The 25,336-nt window shown below is 42.7% G+C and overlaps 1 protein-coding gene across 5 annotated transcripts; it reads left to right on the top strand.

Annotated features, from left to right (window-relative positions):
* LOC118774253 (protocadherin alpha-C2-like) lies at positions 1-25,188 on the top strand. 5 transcript variants are annotated; one of them, XM_036523459.1, is made up of 4 exons: positions 12,517-13,267; positions 13,871-16,845; positions 21,148-21,182; positions 22,451-25,188. In XM_036523459.1, the coding sequence occupies exon 2, from the start codon at positions 14,437-14,439 to the stop codon at positions 16,843-16,845; it is 2,409 nt and encodes an 802-aa protein (XP_036379352.1). In that variant the 5' UTR covers positions 12,517-13,267; positions 13,871-14,436; the 3' UTR covers positions 21,148-21,182; positions 22,451-25,188. The 5 variants fall into 5 exon arrangements, with proteins under 5 accessions (XP_036379348.1, XP_036379351.1, XP_036379350.1 ...); XM_036523455.1 differs by lacking the exons at positions 12,517-13,267; positions 13,871-16,845 and adding an exon at positions 1-2,667; XM_036523458.1 differs by lacking the exons at positions 12,517-13,267; positions 13,871-16,845 and adding an exon at positions 3,552-6,077.
* The last annotated feature ends 148 nt before the right edge of the window (positions 25,189-25,336 follow it).

Below are 25,336 nucleotides of genomic sequence, written 5' to 3' on the forward strand. Positions count from 1 at the left end.
AACGTGTCGCTGTTGCCTAACATATGTGGGAGATAGCCTCTAGAATTCGAGGGAGGCCATGACAGTTCTGCTATGAGAGACGCGCTACGGTTGCCTCTGAGCATATCTATCTCTATGAACCTACTGACTGGAATAATAATACAACACTCGGATATTTCGTCCATTATTCACTCGCAACTACCTTTGCGCTCCTCCTGCTTTGGGAGATTCATTCCGTCAGTTGCTTTTGCTACTTGGGATCCATTCTTTTTCACTGCAATGGCGTTCACGGTCCTTGTGCAGCTCTGGACACGGTATGTCTGGATTGCCTTTGTATTTTGTGCGCTATGCAACATTGCTTTATGTGTGACTCGCTACTCTATCCCCGAGGAAATGAAGGAAGGATCCGTTGTAACAAATTTAGCTACGGATTTGGGACTCGACGTTCGCAGCCTGGCGGTACGAGAGGTAAAACTTGATGTTATTCACAGCAAAAAATACCTGGAGGTGAATAAAAACACGGGAGAATTGTACATCGCAGAAAAAATAGACAGGGAATATCTGTGTCCTTACAAGACATCTATGTCTTGTTTTCTGAAAATGGACTTAATAATTGAAAGCCCCATAAGAATATTTAACATCGAATTAGAAATAATGGATATTAATGATAATGCGCCTCGTTTTAGAAGAGAGACGATATATTTGGATATTTCCGAATCTGCTTCCGCGGGTGAAAGATTCTCTTTGACTAATGCCGTGGACCCTGATGTCGGTAAGAACTCAATAAAAACGTATCATTTGAGCGAAAACGAAAATTTCGACCTCGAGATTCAGACTGGGAGCGATGGGACGAAATATGCAGGCTTGATTTTGAAAAAGGCTTTGGACCGAGAGGAGCAGGCTGTGCATAATCTCATACTCACCGCTGTAGATGGCGGAGTCCCCGCGCGATCCGGCACCGCTAGCATCATTGTGCGCGTGCTGGATACCAATGACAACGCCCCTCAGTTTGATCGGGAGGTTTATTATGTTAATATAACAGAAAACTCCCCGATAGGAACAGTTGTGCTGAAGCTGAACGCTACAGATTTAGACGAGGGTTCAAACGGAGAGATTGAATATTCGTTTACTCTGTACACATCCGAGAAGACACAGGAAATGTTTTCTCTGAATTCTAATACAGGAGAAATAAGAGTGAAAGATGTCATTGATTTTGAAGAAACAAAAATGTTTGAAATGCACATTCAGGCAAAAGACAAAGGATCTGTCCCTCTTTCGGGAGAGTGTAAAGTAATGGTATATGTTAGCGATGTGAACGACAACTATCCTGAAATGTCCATTAAATCTTTCACGAGAACGATTAACGAGGGTGTTGCCATGGGGACTGTAATAGCCTTGATCAGCATTAGCGACAGAGACTCTGGAGATAACGGTAAGGTGGACCTTTCAATAAACGAACAGCTACCTTTCGTTCTGAACAAGTCTTCAGAGAACTATTTCGAACTTCTGGTTTCAGAACCCTTAGATCGTGAAAAGGTTTCGGAGTATGACATCACTTTCATAGTTACAGACAGGGGCACGCCCCCTTTGTCTGATAATGAAACGATCACTTTGCATTTATTGGACGTCAACGACAACGCGCCGCTTTTCCCCAAGTCCTTCTACACCATCCCGGTGATGGAGAACAATGCGCCAGGATCCCTGCTGAGTTCCATCACAGCCTTTGATCCAGATTTACATGAAAACCAGTATCTGGTTTATTTTATTCTCGAAAAAGACATAGTCAACACGTCGATGTCAATGTTATTTTCCATAAACCCTGAAAACGGTGATCTTTACGCACTAAGGACATTTGATTACGAGAGAGAGAAGGAGTTCCTGTTCCATATTGAAGCTCGAGACTCTGGTGTCCCTCCACTCAGCAGTAATGTCACTGTCCACATCATTATTCTGGATCAGAACGACAACACTCCTGTCATAGTGTCTCCATGGCGCGCACACGGCTCTGTAGTTGAGGAAGTGATCCCGAGATCCACTGAGAAAGGATATTTGGTCGCCAAGGTGATCGCCATTGACTCGGACTCTGTGCAGAACTCTCGGATCACGTACCAGTTTCTCCAGATCACTGACGCTACTTTATTCAGTCTGGACCAATATAACGGGGAAATCCGGACGACGAGAATGTTCAGTTACAGAGATCCACGCCATCAGCGGCTGGTCGTTGTTGCCAAGGACAACGGAGACCCAGCTCTTTCTGCTACAGTTACCATCAAGATATCAACGGTGGAACACGTCATTAAAGCGTTTTCTGAAACAACGGAAATTCCTTTGGAATATGATATATTTTCAGATTTAAATCTGTATTTGGTGATTGGCTTGGGCTCGGTGTCGTTTCTGTTACTGATGACGATATTGGTGATCATCGTGCTGAAGTGCCAGAAACCGAAACCCACCAAAGCGACCCCTCCCTGTAGGAACAGCATGATTAGCCAGAGGAACTCTACCATAGCGGATTCCACGCTGGTGTCCAGCGATGCTTACTGGTACAGCTTGTTTTTGGCGGAGACGCGGAAAGGAAAGCTGGTGATCAGACAGCCAATACCGAAGGGTGGCGGTTACATCGTTTCTAGTATACCCAGGAGCACGGGCCTGACAGAGACCAGCGATTCCACAGCTTCTACGCTACAGGTAATGAATCATAAAGAGAAAGCCTTCATTTATGATTTAAATACGGTTTCATCCTGCTTCGTTAATTTCACATTATTTTCAACGTTAAAAATATGGAGCAAATTAGTGTTCATCAATATTATCAACATCAAAGCATAAAATTTATTTTCCGACAGATATACAACTTTTCTATAAGCATACACATTAATCTCATATTTGGAATTAATCTGTCTCCTTATAGATGTGTAAAATGAAACAATTAAATTACGCATCTGGAATTGTTATGGAGAAATTTACAATATAGGTATTTCCAACTGGACTTAATAAAGTTTAAAGTTACACATTTTCTTTAGTTTATATAATTATTTTTAATGCCTGTTAAGCAGATCAAAATGGGCTTAGAGCGGGAAAATACCTTGCCCACTTCGATGAACCACGCAGCTAATAATTTTCGGCAATGCTACTTTTTGAATTGCTTTTCATTGTGAGTTAATTTCTAGATAACATCAACTGTACATTTTGCCTGTCTAAAACATAGATAACTGATTAAATAAATTATGGAAAATATGACTGCTGAATCATAGGAAATTTTCGCACCCGTCGCAGTTCATGAGGAAGAACATGCTCTTTTTCACACGCAGTCTACACAATTCAGGATTTTAAAGTAAAGGTGATAATTTTAAGTTTGTACGGTTTCAATGGAAATGTGTTGACAAGGTCTTTTTTTAAAGTCTTTGAATTCTTTTCGATCTGTGTCGCAATTTGTTTCATTTTTACGCACCGTGTCGCTGTTGCCTAGTGAACAGCGTAAACGTGCAGTTCGAGGAGGCCATGACAGTTCGGCTGTGAGATAGACTAGCTGCAATTTCCGCTGAAGCACATCTTTCTCCAAGAGACTTGCTACTGTCACAGTAATAGAACGCTCGAATATTTCGTTGAATTAGCACTTGCGGATACTACACAGATCCCATTTTCACGGATGCATTCGATTAATTGATGAAACCCTTTGGAATACGTTCTATGCCACTATAATGGCGTCCATTGTGCAGTTCTGGAGGGGATTGAGCTTGGCCGTCTTTGTATTTTGTGAGCTGTGGAGCATCGCTTTGTCCGTGACTCGCTACTCTATCCCCGAAGAAATGGCGGAAGGCTCGGTGGTAGCGAACTTGGCTATAGACCTGGGATTTGATGTCAGAGGTCTGGCGCACCGAGAGGTAAAACTAGACACCATTCATGCTAAGAAATACTTGGAAGTGAACAAAGAAACTGGAGAGTTGTATGTGTTAGAAAAGATAGATAGGGAATATTTTTGTCCCATAAAGACATCGTCTTGCTTCCTTAAACTAGATGTAATAATTGAAAGTCCTTTACGTATATTTAATATTGAACTGGAAATTACAGATATTAACGACAATGCGCCACACTTTCGAAGAGATCGCGTTCAGCTAGACATAGTAGAGTCGGCTGTGCCTGCGGAAAGGTTTTCTCTGAATAATGCGGTGGACCCAGACGTAGGTAGTAATTCAGTTAAAACGTACTATCTGAGTGAGAGTGAACATTTCACCATTGAGATTCAAACGGGAAGTGAAGGTTCTAAATATGCCGATTTAGTTTTGAAAAAAGCTTTGGACCGAGAGGAGCAGGCTGTGCATAATCTAATACTCACCGCTGTAGATGGCGGAGTCCCCGCGCGATCCGGCACCGCTAGCATCATTGTGCGCGTGCTGGATATGAATGACAACGCCCCTCAGTTTGACCGTCAAATTTACTTTGTTAATATAACGGAAAACTCCCCGATAGGAACAGTTGTGCTGAAGCTGAATGCTACAGATTTAGATGAAGGCTCAAACGCAGAAATCGAGTATTCATTCACACTGTACACGTCCGAGAAGACACAGGAAGTGTTTTCTTTAAATTCAAATACAGGAGAAATAAGAGTGAAAGATGTCATTGATTTTGAAGAAACAAAAATGTTTGAAATGCACATACAGGCAAAAGACAAAGGATCTGTTCCTCTTTCGGGAGAGTGTAAAGTAATGGTATATGTTAGTGATGTGAACGACAACTATCCTGAAATCACCATAAAATCTTTGACGACTACCATTACTGAGGGTGTTGCCATGGGGACTGTAATAGCCTTGATCAGCATTAGCGACAGAGACTCTGGAGATAACGGTAAGGTGGACCTTTCAATAAACCACCTGTTACCTTTCGTTCTGAACAAGTCTTCAGAGAACTATTTCGAACTTCTGGTTTCAGAACCTTTAGACCGTGAAAAGGTTTCGGAGTATGACATCACTTTCATAGTTACAGACAGGGGCACGCCCCCTTTGTCTGATAATGAAACGGTCTCTTTGCACGTATTGGACGTCAACGACAACGCGCCACTTTTCCCCAAGTCCTTCTACACCATCCCGGTGATGGAGAACAATGCACCAGGATCCCTGCTGAGTTCCATCACAGCCTTTGATCCAGATTTACATGAAAACCAGTATCTGGTTTATTTTATTCTCGAAAAAGACATAGTCAACACATCGATGTCAATGTTATTTTCCATAAACCCTGAAAACGGTGATCTTTACGCACTAAGGACATTTGATTACGAGAGAGAGAAGGAGTTCCTGTTCCATATTGAAGCTCGAGACTCTGGTGTCCCTCCACTCAGCAGTAATGTGACTGTCCACATCATTATTCTGGATCAGAACGACAACACTCCTGTCATAGTGTCTCCATGGCGCGCGCACGGCTCTGTAGTTGAGGAAGTGATCCCGAGATCCACTGAGAAAGGATATTTGGTCACCAAGGTGATCGCCATTGACTCGGACTCTGTGCAGAACTCTCGGATCACGTACCAGTTTCTCCAGATCACTGACGCTACTTTATTCAGTCTGGACCAATATAACGGGGAAATCCGGACGACGAGAATGTTCAGTTACAGAGATCCACGCCATCAGCGGCTGGTCGTTGTTGCCAAGGACAACGGAGACCCAGCTCTTTCTGCTACAGTTACCATCAAGATATCAACGGTGGAACACGTCATTAAAGCGTTTTCTGAAACAACGGAAATTCCTTTGGAATATGATATATTTTCAGACTTAAATCTGTATTTAGTGATCGGCTTGGGTTCGGTGTCGTTTCTGTTACTGATGACGATATTGGTGATCATCGTGCTGAAGTGCCAGAAACCGAAGCCCACCAAAGCGACCCCTCCCTGTAGGAACAGCATGATTAGCCAGAGGAACTCTACCATAGCGGATTCCACGCTGGTGTCCAGCGATGCCTACTGGTACAGCTTGTTTTTGGCGGAGACGCGGAAAGGAAAGCTGGTGATCAGACAGCCAATACCGAAGGGTGGCGGTTACATCGTTTCTAGTATACCCAGGAGCACGGGCCTGACAGAGACCAGCGAATCAACCGCGTCCACTCTGCAGGTAATAAACTACTACGATAAAGCATTTTTAAATTAAACATAGTTCCAACCTGATTAGTTTCTAACACTGCATTTTCAACTCAGTTCCAATGTATTAGTGTTATCCAATCGTCGTCAGTATTACGAAACTGAAGCAATATACTGCAGTTGTGTTTGAATACAAAGCTGGTGGGAATGAGTCTGTATTAGAAGCAGAACATAAAATAATTGCGTCGTATAATATATCTCTTCAACAAAAGCCGAGTCTTCATTTAATTTCAGTTGTCTTAAATTTAAACTAGAGGTCCTCACCTCTGGTAAATTTAATGCCCTTGGTTTATGCAGCTGTAACGGCTTCAAAAATGTGTGCTGTACGTCTTCAGCATTGTGCTTTTGGTTTGTTTTTACTGTGACATTGTTTCCAGCTGAGATCAACCAAAAATGTTGCGTATGTCAGAAGCAGGACACTCGTAAGATCAGTTCGGGAGCTGGCTGCTAATTTAAAGCAGAATTTTATTGCTCTAGCCGCAGTTTATGAAGAAGAACATGCTCTTTTAACATGTACACAATTCGGGACTTTGTCAGTTAGGTTGATTACTTTCTGTTTATATGCTCAATGCGAAGGTGCATACAACCTGGTTGATAGTTTGGTATTTTTTAGGATTAGTGCGTCCTAATTTGTTTTTATACACAACGTGTCGCTGTTGCCTATAGGTACGCGGTAGACACATAATTCGAAAGAGGCCATGACAGTTCGGCTAAGAGAGGGGCGCTGCGGTTGCCTCTGAGCATATCTATCTCCATGAACCTGCTGACTGGAATAATAATTCAACGCTCGGATATTTCATCCAGTATTCACGCGCAACTACTTTTCCATTCCTCCTAGTTTGGGGGATTCATTCTGTCAGTTGCTCTTGCTCCGTGGGATATATTCTTTTTCACTGCAATGGCGTTCACGGTCCTTGTGCAGCTCTGGACACGGTATGTCTGGATTGCCTTTGTATTTTGTGCGCTATGCAACATTGCTTTATCTGTGACTCGCTACTCTATTCCCGAGGAAATGAAGGAAGGATCCGTTGTAGCAAATTTAGCTACGGATTTGGGACTCGACGTCCGCAGCCTGGCGGAACGAGAGGTAAAACTTGATGTTATTCACAGCAAAAAATACCTGGAGGTGAATAAAAACACGGGAGAATTGTACATCGTCGAAACAATAGACAGGGAGCTACTGTGTCCTACCAAGACATCGATGTCTTGTTTTATAAAAATGGACTTAATAATGGAAAGCCCCATACGAATATTTAATATCGAATTAGAAATAATGGATATTAATGATAATGCGCCTCGTTTTAGAAGGGAGACGATATATTTGGATATTTCCGAATCTGCTTCCGCGGGCGAAAGATTCTCTTTGACTAATGCCGTGGACCCTGATCTCGGTAAGAACTCAATAAAAACGTATCATTTGAGCGAAAACGAAAATTTCGACCTCGAGATTCAGACGGGAAGCGACGGAACTAAATACGCAGGCTTGATTTTGAAAAAGGCTTTGGACCGAGAGGAGCAGGCTGTGCATAATCTCATACTCACCGCTGTAGATGGCGGAGTCCCCGCGCGATCCGGCACCGCCAGCATCATTGTGCGCGTGCTGGATACCAATGACAACGCCCCTCAGTTTGACCGCCAGGTTTACACTGTTAATATAACAGAAAACTCCCCGATAGGAACAGTTGTGTTGAAATTGAACGCTACAGATTTAGACGAGGGTTCAAACGGAGAGACTGAATATTCGTTTACAATGTACACATCCGAGAAGACACAGGAAATGTTTTCTCTGAATTCTAATACAGGAGAAATAAGAGTGAACGATGCCATTGATTTTGAAGAAACAAAAATGTTTGAAATGCACATTCAGGCAAAAGACAAAGGATCTGTCCCTCTTTCGGGAGAGTGTAAAGTAATGGTATATGTTAGCGATGTGAACGACAACTATCCTGAAATGTCCATTAAATCTTTCACGAGAACGATTAAAGAGGGTGTTGCCATGGGGACTGTAATAGCCTTGATCAGCATTAGCGACAGAGACTCTGGAGATAACGGTAAGGTCGAGCTTTCAATAAACGAACAGCTACCTTTCGTTCTGAACAAGTCTTCAGAGAACTATTTCGAACTTCTGGTTTCAGAACCTTTAGACCGTGAAAAAGTTTCGGAGTATGACATCACTTTCATAGTTACAGACAGGGGCACGCCCCCTTTGTCTGATAATGAAACGATCACTTTGCATTTATTGGACGTCAACGACAACGCGCCACTTTTCCCCAAGTCCTTCTACACCATCCCGGTGATGGAGAACAATGCGCCAGGATCCCTGCTGAGTTCCATCACAGCCTTTGATCCAGATTTACATGAAAACCAGTATCTGGTTTATTTCATTATCGAAAAGGAAATAGCCAACACATCGATGTCAATGTTATTTTCCATTAACCCTGAAAACGGTGATCTTTACGCACTAAGGACTTTTGATTACGAGAGAGAGAAGGAGTTCCTGTTCCATATTGAAGCTCGAGACTCTGGTGTCCCTCCTCTCAGCAGTAATGTCACTGTCCACATCATTATTCTGGATCAGAACGACAACACTCCCGTCATAGTGTCTCCATGGCGCGCACACGGCTCTGTAGTTGAGGAAGTGATCCCGAGATCCACTGAGAAAGGATATTTGGTCGCCAAGGTGATCGCCATTGACTCAGACTCTGTGCAGAACTCTCGAGTAACGTACCAGTTTCTACAGATCACTGACGCTACTTTATTCAGTCTGGACCAATATAACGGGGAAATCCGGACGACGAGAATGTTCAGTTACAGAGATCCACGCCATCAGCGACTGGTCGTTGTTGCCAAGGACAACGGAGACCCAGCTCTTTCTGCTACAGTTACCATCAAGATATCAACGGTGGAGCACGTCATTAGAGCATTTTCTGAAACAACGGAAATTCCATTGGAATATGACATATTTTCAGATTTAAATCTGTATCTGGTGATCGGTTTAGGTTCGGTGTCGTTTCTGTTACTGATGACGATATTGGTGATCATCGTGCTGAAGTGTCAGAAACCGAAGCCCACCAAAGCGGCCCCTCCCTGTAGGAACAGCGTGATTAGCCAGAGGAACTCTACCATAGCGGATTCCACGCTGGTGTCCAGCGATGCCTACTGGTACAGTTTGTTCTTGGCGGAGACACGGAAAGGAAAGCTAGTCATCAGACAACCAATACCGAAGGGGGGCGGTTACATCGTTTCTAGTATACCCAGGAGCACAGGCCTGACAGAGACCAGCGAATCAACGGCCTCTACACTTCAGGTAAGGATAATTGCTTTTTACATATTTTGATTAATATTTATCTTTCTCAGTTACCGGGTTGTTTCTTTCGTAAACTTAAATTCCGGGTAGTTCAACAGACAGAAGTAAAACGATAAAGTGTCAACCACATTCTTCAAAATATGTGTTTTTCATATGAACGCTACATCCAATCCATTTGGAAACAAAGCTATAATAACTATTTTTAACGGAATTATAACTTGAACATACTTTCAGAAAGGTGTTATCTACTTACAAAGTCACGTTCCCTTGGGTTTTTAACCAAGGACCTTTTTGCTACATAACTCTGTATAACAGCTTGTTATATTCCAGACCATTTACAATTCTTTGCAAAGTTGCGAGCATCCTCACCGTGAAACTCTTGAAATACGTCACACACGTTCATTTTTCATCCTGGTGCGAACACATCACTTCCACACGCATAGCGTCGCTGTTCACTGACAAATCCAACGCGCCCGCAGTTCAGTTGCAGTCATGACTGTTGGCCATACTGAGAAAGCAGCTCGTATGTACGCTCTGTTGAAGCCTTTCCTTTCTGTTGTGCGTTCTATTATAAACAGTGAGGCTGTGTGCGTTTAATCGTACATTTTTTGCAGTCATTGTGGACTTAATAAGGATGACACACATTTTCCTTACGGATGTTGAAATGTCATCGCGTCTAGTGTCGCCATTCGTGGAGGGGTATGTTTCCTTTCTCTTTGTCTTTCTGTCTTTGTGGAAGGCGGCGTTTTCAGTCACTCACTATTCCATTCCTGAGGAAATGGAGGAAGGCTCCGTTGTCGCTAATCTAGCAGTAGATTTAGGGCTCGATGTTAGCACACTGGGCAAACGCGAAATACGACTTGATATCATTGACGGTAAAAAATATCTCGAGGTCAACAGAAACACGGGTGAATTGTATATCGTGGAGAAGATAGACAGAGAAGTGTTATGCACAAGAAAAACGTACTCTTGTTTTCTGAAAATGGATGTCATAATTGAAAAACCACTACGAATATTTAATATCGAATTGGAAATTACAGACATAAACGACAACGCGCCGCACTTTCGAAGGGATAAAATCCAACTGGACATATCAGAATCAGCCTCTCCGGGAGAGAGATTCTCCCTAACCAATGCTGTAGACCCAGACGTCGGATCAAATTCGGTGAAGACATATCATTTGAGTGAAAGCGAACACTTTCTAATTGAGATTCAGACCGGAAGGGACGGGTCAAAGTTTGCTGATTTGATTTTAAAAAGAGCTTTGGACCGAGAGGAGCAGGCTGTGCATAATCTAATACTCACCGCTGTAGATGGCGGAGTCCCCGCGCGATCCGGCACCGCCGGCATCATTGTGCGCGTGCTGGATACCAATGACAACGCCCCTCAGTTTGACCAGGAAACATACAGCGTGAATGTAACAGAAAATTCCCCGATTGGATCACTAGTGGTGAAATTACAGGCCACAGATGTGGACGAGGGTCCGAATGCCGAGATAGTGTATTCCTTCAGTATTTACACGTCTGAGAAAACGCAAGAGACATTTGATTTGAGTCCCACCACGGGTGAGATAAAAGTGAAAGGAGGAATCGATTACGAGGAAACTAAAATGTACGAAATTCACCTGGAGGCGAAGGACAATGGACCCGTTCAGCTGTCAGCACAAACTAAATTAGTTGTTTTCGTCATGGATATGAATGACAATTACCCCACAATAAGTATAAAATCATTTAAGAACCCAATCAAAGAGAATGTCACTGTAAATACAGTAATTGCTCTGATCAGTGTAAGCGATCGAGATTCCGGGGAGAATGGGAAGGTCGATTTTACTGTGAATCAACCGTTGCCCTTTTCACTTCAGAAGACCTCGGAGGGCTATTACGCTCTAGTTGTCTCAGAAACTTTGGATCGCGAGCAGGTCCCAGAGTATGAGATTACTTTTACTGTTAGAGACAGGGGCTCCCCGCCTCTATCTGACAATAAAACAATCACATTGGAGCTGCTGGATGTCAATGACAACGCGCCTCTTTTTCCTCGGTCGGTCCTTACAATTCCACTGATGGAGAACAATGCGCCAGGAGCAATGATTAGTTCGGTCACTGCCTTTGATCCAGACCTCAATGAGAACCGATATCTTGTCTATTTTATTAAGGAAAAGGAAATACATAATACATCAATGTCAATGTTATTTTCCGTAAATCCAGAGAATGGCGACCTTTTTGCTCTGCAAACGTTTGACTACGAGAGGGAGAAGGAGTTCCTGTTCCACATTGAGGCTCAAGACTCTGGTGTCCCTCCACTCAGCAGTAATGTCACTGTCCACATCATTATTCTGGATCAGAACGACAACACTCCGGTCATAGTGTCTCCATGGCGCGCACACGGCTCTGTAGTTGAGGAAGTGATCCCGAGATCCACTGAGAAAGGATATTTGGTCGCCAAGGTGATCGCCATTGACTCAGACTCTGTGCAGAACTCTCGAGTCACGTACCAGTTTCTACAGATCACTGACGCTACTTTATTCAGTCTGGACCAATATAACGGGGAAATCCGGACGACGAGAATGTTCAGTTACAGAGATCCACGCCATCAGCGGCTGGTCGTTGTTGCCAAAGACAACGGAGACCCAGCTCTTTCTGCTACAGTTACCATCAAGATATCAACGGTGGAACACGTCATTAAAGCGTTTTCTGAAACAACGGAAATTCCTTTGGAATATGATATATTTTCAGATTTAAATCTGTATTTGGTGATTGGCTTGGGCTCGGTTTCGTTTCTGTTACTGATGACGATATTGGTGATCATCGTGCTGAAGTGCCAGAAACCGAAGCCCACCAAAGCGGCCCCTCCCTGTAGGAACAGCGTGATTAGCCAGAGGAACTCTACCATAGCGGATTCCACGCTGGTGTCCAGCGATGCCTACTGGTACAGCTTGTTTTTGGCGGAGACGCGGAAAGGAAAGCTGGTGATCAGACAGCCAATACCGAAGGGGGGCGGTTACATCGTTTCTAGTATACCCAGGAGCACGGGCTTGACAGAGACCAGCGAATCAACAGCGTCCACTCTGCAGGTAATCCATTACTAGGATAAAGAATTTTAAATTAATTACTGTTCCAGCCTGACTAGTTTGTATCACTACATTTTAAAGTTAGTTCCAACGTATTAGTGTTACACAAGCTTCCTCAGTGTTACCAAATTGGCGCAATATGCTACAGCTGGTTCGAATACAATTCTGGTACATTGGCAATTGCGTTAAATAAGTGATCTCATCAACAGCAACCGAGTCTTAATTTAATTTCAGTTGTCGTAAATGTAAACTCAAGGTCCTCAACCTTGATAAGTTCAATGTACTCTGCTTATGCAGCGATAAAAGCGTCAAAATTTCTGCACCATGGTTTTCAACAGTACGCCGTTGGTTTGTTTTTATTGTAACATTGTTTTCAGCTGAGATCGAGCCATAAATGTTGCGCTTGTCAAAATGAGAAGCCTAGTAATATCAGCTCTGAACAAACTGGGATCCGATTTATAGGAGTATTGCTCCAGCTGCAGTTTATGAGGAAGAACATACTCTTTTTAACGTGTACACTGTGAAAAACGCTCGTATGTAACACTTGAGTGCTGCCAAACTACCCCCTTCATCCAGCTGCATTGGACAGCCCACCAGCAAATCGTGACCACGAACCTTAACTTTCCGCCAATCAGGGCAAATTATTCGTCCTCCCCAACAGAACTTCGCCAGCAGCAGATGGAAGAAGATGTACGCCATCAGCAGCTGTAGTCAGTTAAGAAACTGACGTCTAGTTATTTAGTTAATATGGGGAGTTGTCTTTGAGTGTTGTTTGTGCATTCATCTACCAGTGAGTATGGTTGTATATATATTTCTATCATTAGTTATCTCGCATTTGTACTAACCAGCTATGTTGCGACATTTGTTTTGTGATCGCTGTAGAGTTCTAGCCGCGTAGAATGTTCAGGCGATAACATTCCAATTGCGTTTATATTTACCGGAGACGAATTACCGGTAGTTTGGGGTATGTTTGTAGTAATTGTAATAGAAACTTTACGGAATTTTCGGTTTGTTACAAGTTGCTGCCATGATACCGCCATCGTAAGATAACTAGCCAGTTAGCTGCTAGTCAGAGTGAGACGCAACAGCCCTACTACTTTATGGTAAGGCGCGCATGCGCACTGAATGTTGGCGGTGACATCATTGGGAAAAGCGGCTGCTGTGTGCACAACGGTAGATACGCCTAGTAATTCAATTCTCTATGCATAATCGAAATGTTTATCGTTTGTTAGCATAAAGAGATTAATTATATTACCTGCTTTACTAGTTTAATCTAATTTAGGCAAAATAAGAGTCTGTTGTTTCATTTAGAATATTATAATTCAGTACATAAACCCCTTGATGTGATTTATTTATGCATCAAGACCAATGCTGCATTTTGTTGTTATTGCAGAACCACACACCCACAATCACTCAATAAAGAACGCTTGAGAGAAGATCACGTTGTGGTGTTTGGCAGCCCCTCATAAGGAAACGGACATCACGTTCTAACCGGACACCCTACAGCGATTCACACGATCCGAACCCAGCAAGTCTACATCCATGAACTGACCATTAGCTCCCTCCAAACTCCACATAATTTACATACACAATGTGGGACTTTTTAAGTTCAATTGCTTATTTTCTCTTTGTGTCCTCAGTGGGAAAATGCATATGACCTGGTTGATAGTTTTGTTTTTTTAGTGTGCCCCAATTTGGTTTTATACAGTGTGTCGCTGTTGCCTAACATATGTGGGAGATATACAATTAAAGGGAGGCCATGACAGTTCGGCTAAGAGACGGGCGCTGCGGTTTCCTCTGGGCATATCTATCTCTATGAACCTGCTGACTGGAATTATAATATAACACTCAGATTTTTTGCCCATTATTCACTCATAACCAACTTTTTGCTCCTTCTGCTTTGAGAGATTCATTCCGTCAGTTGCTCTTGCTCCTTGTGATATATTGTTTTTCACTACAATGGCGTTCACGGTCCTTGTGAAGCTCTGGACACGGTACGTCTGGATTGCCTTTGTGTTTTGTGAGCTGTGCAACATTGCTTTATGTGTGACTCGCTACTCTATCCCCGAGGAAATGAAGGAAGGATCCGTTGTAACAAATTTAGCTACGGATTTAGGACTCGATGTTCGCAGCCTGGCGGAACGAGAGGTAAAACTTGATATTATTCACAGCATAAAATACCTGGAGGTGAATAAAAACACGGGAGAATTGTACATCGTCGAGACAATAGATAGGGAGCTACTGTGTCCTACCAAGACACCTATGCCTTGTTTCCTAAAAATGGACTTAATAATTGAAAGCCCCATACAAATATTTTATATTGAATTAGAAATCGTGGACATTAATGATAATGCGCCTCGTTTTAGAAGGGAGACAATATATTTAGATATTTCCGAATCTGCTTCTGTGGGTGAAAGATTCTCTTTGACTAATGCCGTGGACCCTGATGTTGGTAAGAACTCGATCAAAATGTATCATTTGAGTGAAAGTGAACACTTTCTAATTGAGATTCAGACCGGAAGGGACGGGTCAAAGTTTGCTGATTTGATTTTGAAAAAGGCTTTGGACCGAGAGGAGCAGGCTGTGCATAATCTAATACTCACCGCTGTAGATGGCGGAGTCCCCGCGCGATCCGGCACCGCCAGCATCATTGTGCGCGTGCTGGATACCAATGACAACGCCCCTCAGTTTAACCGCCAGGTTTACACTGTTAATATAACAGAAAACTCCCCGATAGGAACAGTTGTGCTGAAGCTGAACGCTACAGATTTAGACGAGGGTTCAAACAGAGAGATTGAATATTCGTTTACTCTGTACAAATCCGAGAAGACACAGGACATGTTTTCTCTGAATTCTAATACAGGAGAAATAAGAGTGAAAGATGTCATTGATTTTGAAGAAACAAAAATGTTTGAAATGCACATTCAGGCAAAAGACAAAGGATCTGTCCCTCTGTCGGGAGAGTGTAAAGTAATAGTCTATGTTAGTGATGTGAATGACAACTATCCTGAAATCACCATGAAATTTTTGATGGCTATGATTACTGAGGCGGTTTCTGTGGGGACTGTAATAGCCTTGATCAGCATTAGCGACAGAGACTCTGGAGATAATGGTAAGGCGGACCTTTCAATAAGCGAATTGTTACCTTTCGTTCTTACCAAGTCTTCAGAGAACTATTTCGAACTTCTGGTTTCAGAACCTTTAGACCGTGAAAAGGTTTCGGAGTATGACATCACTTTCATAGTTACAGACAGGGGCACGCCCCCTTTGTCTGATAATGAAACGGTCTCCTTGCATGTATTGGACGTCAACGACAACGCGCCACTTTTCCCCAAGTCCTTCTACACCATCCCGGTGATGGAGAACAATGCGCCAGGATCCCTGCTGAGTTCCATCACAGCCTTTGATCCAGATTTACATGAAAACCAGTATCTGGTTTATTTTATTCTCGAAAAAGACATAGTCAACACGTCGATGTCAATGTTATTTTCCATAAACCCTGAAAACGGTGATCTTTACGCACTAAGGACATTTGATTACGAGAGAGAGAAGGAGTTCCTGTTCCATATTGAAGCTCGAGACTCTGGTGTCCCTCCTCTCAGCAGTAATGTCACTGTCCACATCATTATTCTGGATCAGAACGACAACACTCCTGTCATAGTGTCTCCATGGCGCGCGCACGGCTCTGTAGTTGAGGAAGTGATCCCGAGATCCACTGAGAAAGGATATTTGGTCGCCAAGGTGATCGCCATTGACTCGGACTCTGTGCAGAACTCTCGGATCACGTACCAGTTTCTCCAGATCACTGACGCTACTTTATTCAGTCTGGACCAATATAACGGGGAAATCCGGACGACGAGAATGTTCAGTTACAGAGATCCACGCCATCAGCGGCTGGTCGTTGTTGCCAAAGACAACGGCGACCCAGCTCTTTCTGCTACAGTTACCATCAAGATATCAACGGTGGAGCACGTCATTAAAGCGTTTTCCGAAACAACGGAAATTCCTTTGGAATATGACACATCTTCAGATTTAAACTTGTATTTGGTCATTGGTTTGGGATCGGTTTCGTTTCTGTTACTGATGACGATATTGGTGATCATCGTGCTGAAGTGTCAGAAACCGAAACCCACCAAAGCGGCCTCTCCCTGTAGGAACAGCGTGATTAGCCAGAGGAACGCTACCATAGCGGATTCCACGCTGGTGTCCAGCGATGCTTGCTGGTACAGCTTGTTCTTGGTGGAGACGCAGAAGGGAAAGCTAGTGATCAGACAACCAGTACCGAAGGGTGCCGGTTACATCGTTTCTAATACACCCAGGAGCACGGGCCTGACAGAGACAAGCAAAGCTAGAGCATCAACTCTGTAGGTAAGTATGAAATCAATGATTCGCCACTGTGGCGGGCTGCATTTCCTCTTTCTGCGGCTTTATATCAGGTGGCTCTGAAAAGTATTTATTTGAACAACAAAAGATGGGTATTCAGCTGGAGGAAATGGTAACAAGTGTCCTTCCATTTATTTTTTTGTATTTCCCCTACATACAGTAATAGCGCAGCACATCATAACACTGTAGTGTAAATAAAAACTTGTGTAAAGTGTAACACAGTAAAACATTTTAAAATAAATTCCGTCTTATTCATTAGTATGTGAAATAAAGTGAAATAAAGTCTGGCCAAGGCAAATACAGTCATAGTCCCCCTGAATGGCGTTGCATAACCGACCATCATGTATGGAACAGTGTAGGAACTGTACAGAGATCCATTTTTTTTTACAGTAATTCATGAATAATATGAGTTTTGTGGTAGTTTTGTTTTTTGTGACTAAGATTGGTTTTAAATTACCTTAAGTATGCAAATTCGCATACCAGCTACAGTCTCACAAGTTCAGCATTACGTATATATATGCAATGCAAGGTGCAATATACTAAGACTCCGGCATACCTATCAGAAAACCTTCATACATTACAGTGCAACTACAACACATTGTGCACTAAGACTGCACAAAGGGTGGGGAGAGTTCACGCACGATAGTGGGACCAAGGTGTCGTTTGAAGAGGACAGAACTTGTCACCAGAACTCCATGCAAAATAAAATGACACCTGCAGCCATAGACTTGATGGGGTCGAGAGGATCATATGCCATGAACACTGTTTGTATTTGCATGTAATTTTAGTGCCACAGATTGACATAAAAATAATCTTCATATTCGGAGCTGGTGCATAAGCCTGCCCTAGGCTACTGTCTGTTTGAAACACCACATTTCTAATATACTGCATCATGTCTCATGTCATATCATGTTGCCCTTTTCCTGTTTATCTGCTTTGACCTTTCCAGGCTACCACGGTTGCTTTGATCCATCTCAGGCATGTTGTACTTTGGTCTACCTTGACCCCTGAAGGCTACCATACTTTGGCCCCTATACCCCTTCACCCTTACAGTACTGCGCAGTGCAGGATGTAGTATAGTGGTAAGGAGCAGGGTTCACAACTGAAAGGTTACTGGTTCGATTCCCTGCTGAGGCTCTGCTTCTGCACCCTTGGGCAAGGTGCTTAACCCAGAATTGCCTCAGTAAATATCCAGCTGCCTAAATGAACATCGTTAAAGATGATAACCTATGTAATTCACTCTGAATAAGAACATCTACTAAATGACTGTAATGTACCTTTTCACTACTGCACAGTGCCCTACACCCCTTACTGTTGCATAGTACTGTACACCCCTATACTCTTAAAATACTGCAGTGCCCTACACCCCTCACTACTGCATAGTACTGTACAGTACTGTACATCCCTACACTCTTAAAATACTGCACAGTGCCCTACATACAATGCTCTGATAACAGTGACGGGTAGAGATGTACTGCCGCTGTGCATGGGTACGACATGCATTAGCATCCTCTGTTCAGCTTCTCCAGCATCACCTGTATGCGTTGAAAAACCAGACGAATAGTTTGCGTCAGTGAGGCACGGCGACATTGTGAAAACAGTTTAATCACAGTTTTTGGCACACGGGGCGTGATCCTTGAGGGCGGGTCCGACCCACGCTCCGTACATGCAATCCCTCACTTTCCCTCCCGTTTCCGCGGGATGCTGTGACACCTGGCAGCAGTGCGTCCCATTAACACCCCGCGCTGGCGGCTCCAGAAGCACGCTGTTTAATCAGCAGCTCTGGAGCTGTTGCCCGCGACCCACTTTTCAAATGCACCACCTGCCAGTTCACTCCACAGTCTTAAAATAAAGACACGTGGGCACTTGAGCCCACAGTGGGTCTGAGTTAGCGGGAACACACTTTCATATATATTTCGGAAACACGGCGTTGTTTTTGTATTGTTTTTTTTTTTTAGCACAATAAGAAGGTAATGCTTAAATTTGGAACGCCGGCTTTGTTGCAGGCTCCGTCTGTTTCTCTGACATTCCGCAGTGCGCAGCATGCCGATTCGCCGTGTGACCTATTTTAGAATGTCCCGTTTCATAATTCTCATTCCGCTTTCCAGTGTGCTACAGTTTTTTTTTTTTTTTAGAATACTTGCAATTGTATCTAATCCTCTTGGCGTGAGATTGCATTTAAATCAAGCAATCTTTTGATAAAATGTATCACATATGTATGTAAGCCGACTGAACCAATGAGTTTATACAAATAATACCACTTCATTTAAAGTAACGCATAGGGATGTTTGTAAAGGGTCTCTTCTCTGCAAAATATTTTTGAAGTGGGTCATCTGTGTGCGGGTTAGAATGAATGGTGTCTCTTGGTCAGAAAGCCTCTCTTTCTGTATGTTTATGAACTTTACAGATGCATTTATTGTTTGACCTGGTCCGCATATGTAATTGTTTTTGTCTTATGTGTTGTGTGTATGTGTTGTGGGGATGGGGGGGGGGGGGGGTGTTTATGACTGGTGTGTGTGTACACCTCTGTGTGTGTGTGTGTGTGTGTGTGTGTGTGTGTGTGTGTACGTGTGTGTACACCTGTGTGTGTGTGTGTGTGCGTGTGTGCACGCACACCTGTGTGTGCATTTGTGTGTGATGAGTTTTGTAGTAGTCTATTGTTTTGTGCAGGAGGAGTATCTCTTAGGCATAAAGAATGATAGAGTGGCTCTTTTTCTCTCTGTACTGTCTTTCTCTCCATACTCAGGCTGATCTTAGTTTTTTACACTGAGCAGCTCTTACAGGATGACACTGTTTGAAAAGGCAAAAAAGGAAAAAAAAACTGGAAAGTTTTGGTTGCCTCAAATACTCAAATTACATAAGGTAGCCAGAGAAAACAGGACTTGTTGAAATGGCTTGCAGTCTGGCCTCCCAATCATGGGGAACATGTGCATGTGTCATTGTGGAGTAGGTGGGAGCTGAAATATACTCCCACCTTAGAGGAATTCTCTGATTGCTGGCTGTTTCTGCGTAATGTGAATGATGTGTATGTTTAGATATTAATTTAGTTCATAAGCATAAGCTTAGCATATGTGAGAGGAGCAATATGGAATTAACATTTTAACATATCATTTTAACATTTATACATAACATTTATCATTTTAACATAATATCATATAATATTTAGGCCTCACAGGCAGTAAAAATACAATTCTGTGGTAAATCACAGCAACCTAAATATTCTGACTAGAGCGCTCAACAATGCTGGTAATAAAAGGTATATACATGAATTTTGCACCTAACATTTCATAAACTGCTTTATATTAAGTAGAGAACTGTGTATTATTTAGAATGCATGACAATTGTGTTTCAGTTTTTAGCCCAAGAAAGAAAAGCTTGTCAATTTTGTCATCTCACCATTGACCACTAGCATGTAACAGTCTTTCAGTGTTTAAAATGATTTAAATGTTTGTGTTTTGCATTTTTATCTTCCTGACAGGATGACGTAATGAAAATGGATGTGCTGCTTTCACATGTGCTCGAGCAACAATTTCTGAAATGGAATGTTTTTCCTCATTGGACAGATATGAATGTCTTCTCATGAAACATAAATCAATTTTAATTAGACTATGCCATGTGTTGCTCCTGGTGAAATGTCTTTGTTTTTTCATATTGAGAAATATTAGGATTTATAATTTATTTTTACTTACCAGTGTATGTAGTTGTCTTTTTCTCTACGAGGCAAATATTCGTTTTCTCTTATAAATTTTTTAAATTACTTTTTGACAGTCATTGGCTTTTAAATGAGGGTGTGTTTCTAATAGTCATAATAATAATAGATCTCTATCAGTAGAAATGTCCCTACGGAAATCTATACAGTGTTATATGTGTTGGATAGTTTGATACATAATTTCAAAGGCACTTAATCAAACTAATGTGTTTTATGTCTTAACTTTTGAGGATGCACTGTTTTTAAATATAAGGGCACGCTGCCCTCAAACATGATTTTTAATGAGCTCATTTTGGTTCTAACTGATCCCAGTTCACACTACTCCTATCAGTCTTTGCGATGTTTAGTATGAGTGTGTGTGTGTGTGTGTGTGTGTGTGTGTGTGTGTGTGTGTGTGTGTGTGAGTGAGAGAGAGAGAGAGAGAGAGAGAGGGAGAGGGAGAGAGATGTGTTGATTACTGTGTGATGTAAAAGATCTGACCAGGAAATGCGAGAAGGCATTGAGGATAGATATCCTCTGTGCATGCCTATGTTCTCAGATGCCCTTAATAAAATGCTTCTTTCTTTTTCTGTTTGAAGTACTCAAAGTGAAAGGACCCCCATCCCTGCTGGAGGTATGCCCACTCTGTGGAGTCAGAGCGCCGTGAATGATGTAGCACAAATAAGTATTTTGTTTTTTTTCTCTTGCTGTATTTGTTGGTGCAGTTTCCTCTGTTGTGTTTTAATGAGGGCTCTAGTTTAGCCTCTGCTGAGCCACGTTCAGCCCACAGAATACCTTCGGAATGCAGCCCAGCTGTTTCCTGCTGTGTTGTCAGTCAGCTGAGCACAGGTTCGGGTTTCCTGTCTGTAAAGGAGATAAAATTTCCCATTTTCTCTCCAGAGAACAGAAAGTGGACTCCCGTCTGAGAGGCCTTTCTGAGAGGCTTTCGAGGGAAGAGGTTAAATCTCCTTCTGGTGTCACCTCCCTCTCTGCCCTTCACATTAAATTCACCTGACAGCATCTTTCCAACAGCAAAAAAAAGAGCAGTGGAGATCCCCCCCCCCCCCCCCCCCCACCAACCCCTTGACTGATCTGGGATCAGCTGTGAGCTTCCTCTAAGGGGCTGGCAGTAATAATGATAATGTGTGGTTTGTTTGGCAGAGGCTCAGGATTAAATGGTAGCCCACTTTGGGGAGAGGATTAAGGTACGGCCTCACTGCCACCCTGCTCTGTAATCTCCTCCCTGTGCCTGCATCCCCATCACGCTCTACCTGCCTGTACACGCATCTCCACAAACACTCTCCTACACACCTTTTTATATTGATAGTGGGAGGAAGGAGTTTAAACTCTACAGTGCTGGCCTACCCGTTCTGCCACCTTCTGTCCCTGGAGCACCTCCACACAGAGACAATGGAACCGCTGCACACAGAGAGAATGGGACCCCTGCACTGTAGCCCCGATCGCCGCTGTTCTGTGCATGTTTGCTGTGTGTATGTCTATTCTGTCAAGAGCCTTGGTTAATTGTTTATTTATTTATTTACTTTTTGTTCAAACAGCTGAAACTTTATTGCCTTGTTTGTCACTTCCAGCACTGTGATATGACCTAATTACCTGTTTCCAAGGGGTAAGAGGAAATTGAGGAATCTGAACAATATGACTATAGATGACCTAGCAACAAATGACCTGGCAGCCCTCCCATATAATCTAGAGGCATGATGCTGATTGACAGGCTCCTTCTGAAAATGGGGCCACTTGGTCACCAATACATGATGGACAGTTGCAGTGACCAATCAGGCTCTGTGTTGTTCACAGCTGTATTGATTGTGCCACAGCGATCTGTCAGAGTGGAATGTGCCCAGCTCCCCTCTGCTGGAGGCTGAAAGCTTTTCTCTTTCTTGGCAGGAATCCAGCAGTGATGTACCATGAGGTCACCAGTCTCTCTCTGGAAGTGTGATCAGGAAGACGTCATCGAACACAGAGACCTTCACCGCCACACCCCCCGCTTCCACCCTTGCCAGCCACATCCCCTCAGATCCCGCATCCCCAAAAGACACCTCTAATATGGACTGCTCCTGCTGTGCCGTGGCCCTGGAATCACCCACCCCGCAACACCTGCATTCAGCCCTGCTGAACACTTCAGCATTCAGCTCATCTACATCTTCTATTTTTCAAGCATGAATCTGCATGTCTACAGCAACTAAATGGATTTTATATTAGAGATACTTTTAAAAAAAGGACTTTTGGAACTTTTGGAGGAGAGAAAATGCCTTTCTGCGTGACCAGAAAGGACCTTCTGTATCTCTCCTAAAAAGCCTGGATGTTTTAAACTAAAACTACAATGGATAGAAGAAAAGAGGAAATGCCTTTGTAGTCTTGATTAGTAGGTCGTCCATCATTGTCAGTGAAAGCAGGAATGAGTGTTGTTCAGTCAAAAGAAAAGTAATTTCAGATGCGTCCTCAAATGAAAATCAGACACACAAACACTCCCTCTAAAAATAATGTGACAACAGTCTAATCGAAGTGTGATGTGATTGGAAACTGGCTCTGTTAAAGGCCGATGCCTGTGAGATTCATTGTGCTTGAGCAGCAGCAGGCCAGCCAGGAAAGCAGCAGAGAACGAGGGGTGAACATCTCACTGTTAAAATATTAATGAACTCGGCACACATTTAATATGGATTATTGGACATCTGGAGTTATATTTAGCAATGTGAGTGCTTTCATCCTTTGCTTTTTAATTTTAAAGCCAGAAAGCCATTTTAATGTGAAAATGCCTCTTAGGAGTATTCAGGTTTATATGAATTAGAGGCCGAGGCAGGTTCGTGCCTGACAAGTCAAGACTCTATTACTAAATACGATACCTCATGTTGATGATTTTCCAATTTCAGACCCAACAAGGCTTTTAATGTTTGCACTGTGAGAACAAACAAGCAAGCAAAAAATGCTTTATAATGTAATTATATGAAAAAACATAATTGATCAAGAGAAATGTATGGAATCAAAATCAAAATGTCCACCAGCTACGTAGTCTCACAATCACATTGTAATCTTTTAAAATATTAAGACTGTTTTAAAATGTTATATAAAAATGACTGGTATTTGATGTGTTTTCATTTGGCGTGTGGTTATGTAATGACTGCCATTGTGCAATGAAATAGGCACTGGCCAAGTTTTAATGTTTACCTGGTTTATTTTTTAAGATGTATAATTGAAAAAAGCTTTTAACTATATCATTCTTAATGCTGCTTTGTGTGTAACTTATCAAGTGCTTTGTGTATAATATTAGTAACATGTTAGTGGTACAGTATGTGATCATGCATTTTTATAAACTGTAAAGTATTCTGTATTACTGCATAACATTTATGGTCAGGTGTCCTACAACTGTGTGTAACCAAATGATAGGTCTTTCAGTGTTTGTAGAGTTGGGGGATGTTAGGGAGTCACTGTTCCAAAGCAAGTGGTCCCTGAATAAAATTGTGCACCCTGAGGAAAAGAAAAATGCAGTGAACGACAAAGGAGCATTTAGAAATAAAGATAACGGATTGAAAGTGGATTTTAGAGAGAGAAACTGACAGAGAGAGAGAGAGAGATTGAAAGAGAGAGGTGCAGCTGATCCCCAGGTCCTCTTCCTCAGAGAAAGCTATGCAGTTACAGGGGATGTAGTAATTGCACTACCATGGCTCTGTGTCCCTTTCCAATTAGAAAATCTGAAACTTCTGCAACATACTTGCAATGCTCAGAAACACTCTGCAGGCTACTGTACGTTCACTGTAATCCGGAGGGAAGGGCTATAGCATTATCTGAGATAACATTGGAGGGGCTATAGTGTGAGCTGAGGTAAGGGGGGGAGGTGTTAGTGGTATCTAAGAGGCCTTAAAACTCTTTATTTTCCATGAACCTGACTCCACCAACAGTCTGCTCACCCAGGATTATAATAGGAACCTCTTAGTGTGACACCTTATGCTGTGAGATTTTGATCTCTTCGATATCTTCCCGCTGTGGGTCTGAGGTTCTCTGAGGAAGGTTGTGACCTTTGACCCCTGGGTGTTGTAAACTGTTGGGTCTGGCCCTAATGGTATGGCATTCTTGCCCTAATGGGGGCCTTAATGGGGCTGAATCAGGCTGCAAAGAAACAGCTCATGCTGGGTTCCACTGGAAGATTCTGTTCTCTGTGCCAGGCATGGATAGTCTACCCTTTCATTAGAATATTTTTAACTTGTTTTCAAGCAGATATTATAAGGGAGCACAAGTATACATGATTCAGATGTTTTACAAACTCTGCATTAAAAAAATGTATTATTAAAAAATGTATGTATTAACTCTATGTTATATAGTCGCTGAGCAAAATGTATATTCCAACACAGAATTGAATAGCATTCACCAGGTAAATTGGCTTTATTTTGTGATGATTGAAATGATCTGGTCTGAATCCGGGAATAGGTTAAATCGCAGTCATTGAAACAGCCAGAGCTCATCTCACAGCTGTCTTCTGAAATTCGTAAGTGGGGCAACTTTTCAGCTGTCCTGCCGTAGGCGTTAAACAGCAAAGCAGTGGTCATGCACAGCGAAGCAGCAATCTCTCACTGCCTCTCTCTGCATTCCTCTCCATCTCTGCATCTCTTTGTCTCTTTTTCTCCCTACATCTCTCTCTCTCTGAATCTCTCTCTCTGTCTCTGCATCTCTGTGAATTTCCCCCGTCTCTCTCTATTTCTCTGTGTCTATGTTTATCTGCGCCTCTGCCTCTCTCCCTGCATCTCTTTCTCTCTGTCCCTCTCTGTGTCTCTATCTCTC

This window comes from Megalops cyprinoides, chromosome 3 (assembly GCF_013368585.1).
Source record: "Megalops cyprinoides isolate fMegCyp1 chromosome 3, fMegCyp1.pri, whole genome shotgun sequence".
Taxonomy (NCBI): domain Eukaryota; kingdom Metazoa; phylum Chordata; class Actinopteri; order Elopiformes; family Megalopidae; genus Megalops; species Megalops cyprinoides.

Excerpts from the sequence above, each read along its gene's own strand:
- LOC118774253 (XM_036523455.1), top strand. The coding sequence starts at position 73 with ATGAGAGACGCGCTACGGTTGCCTCTGAGCATATCTATCTCTATGAAC.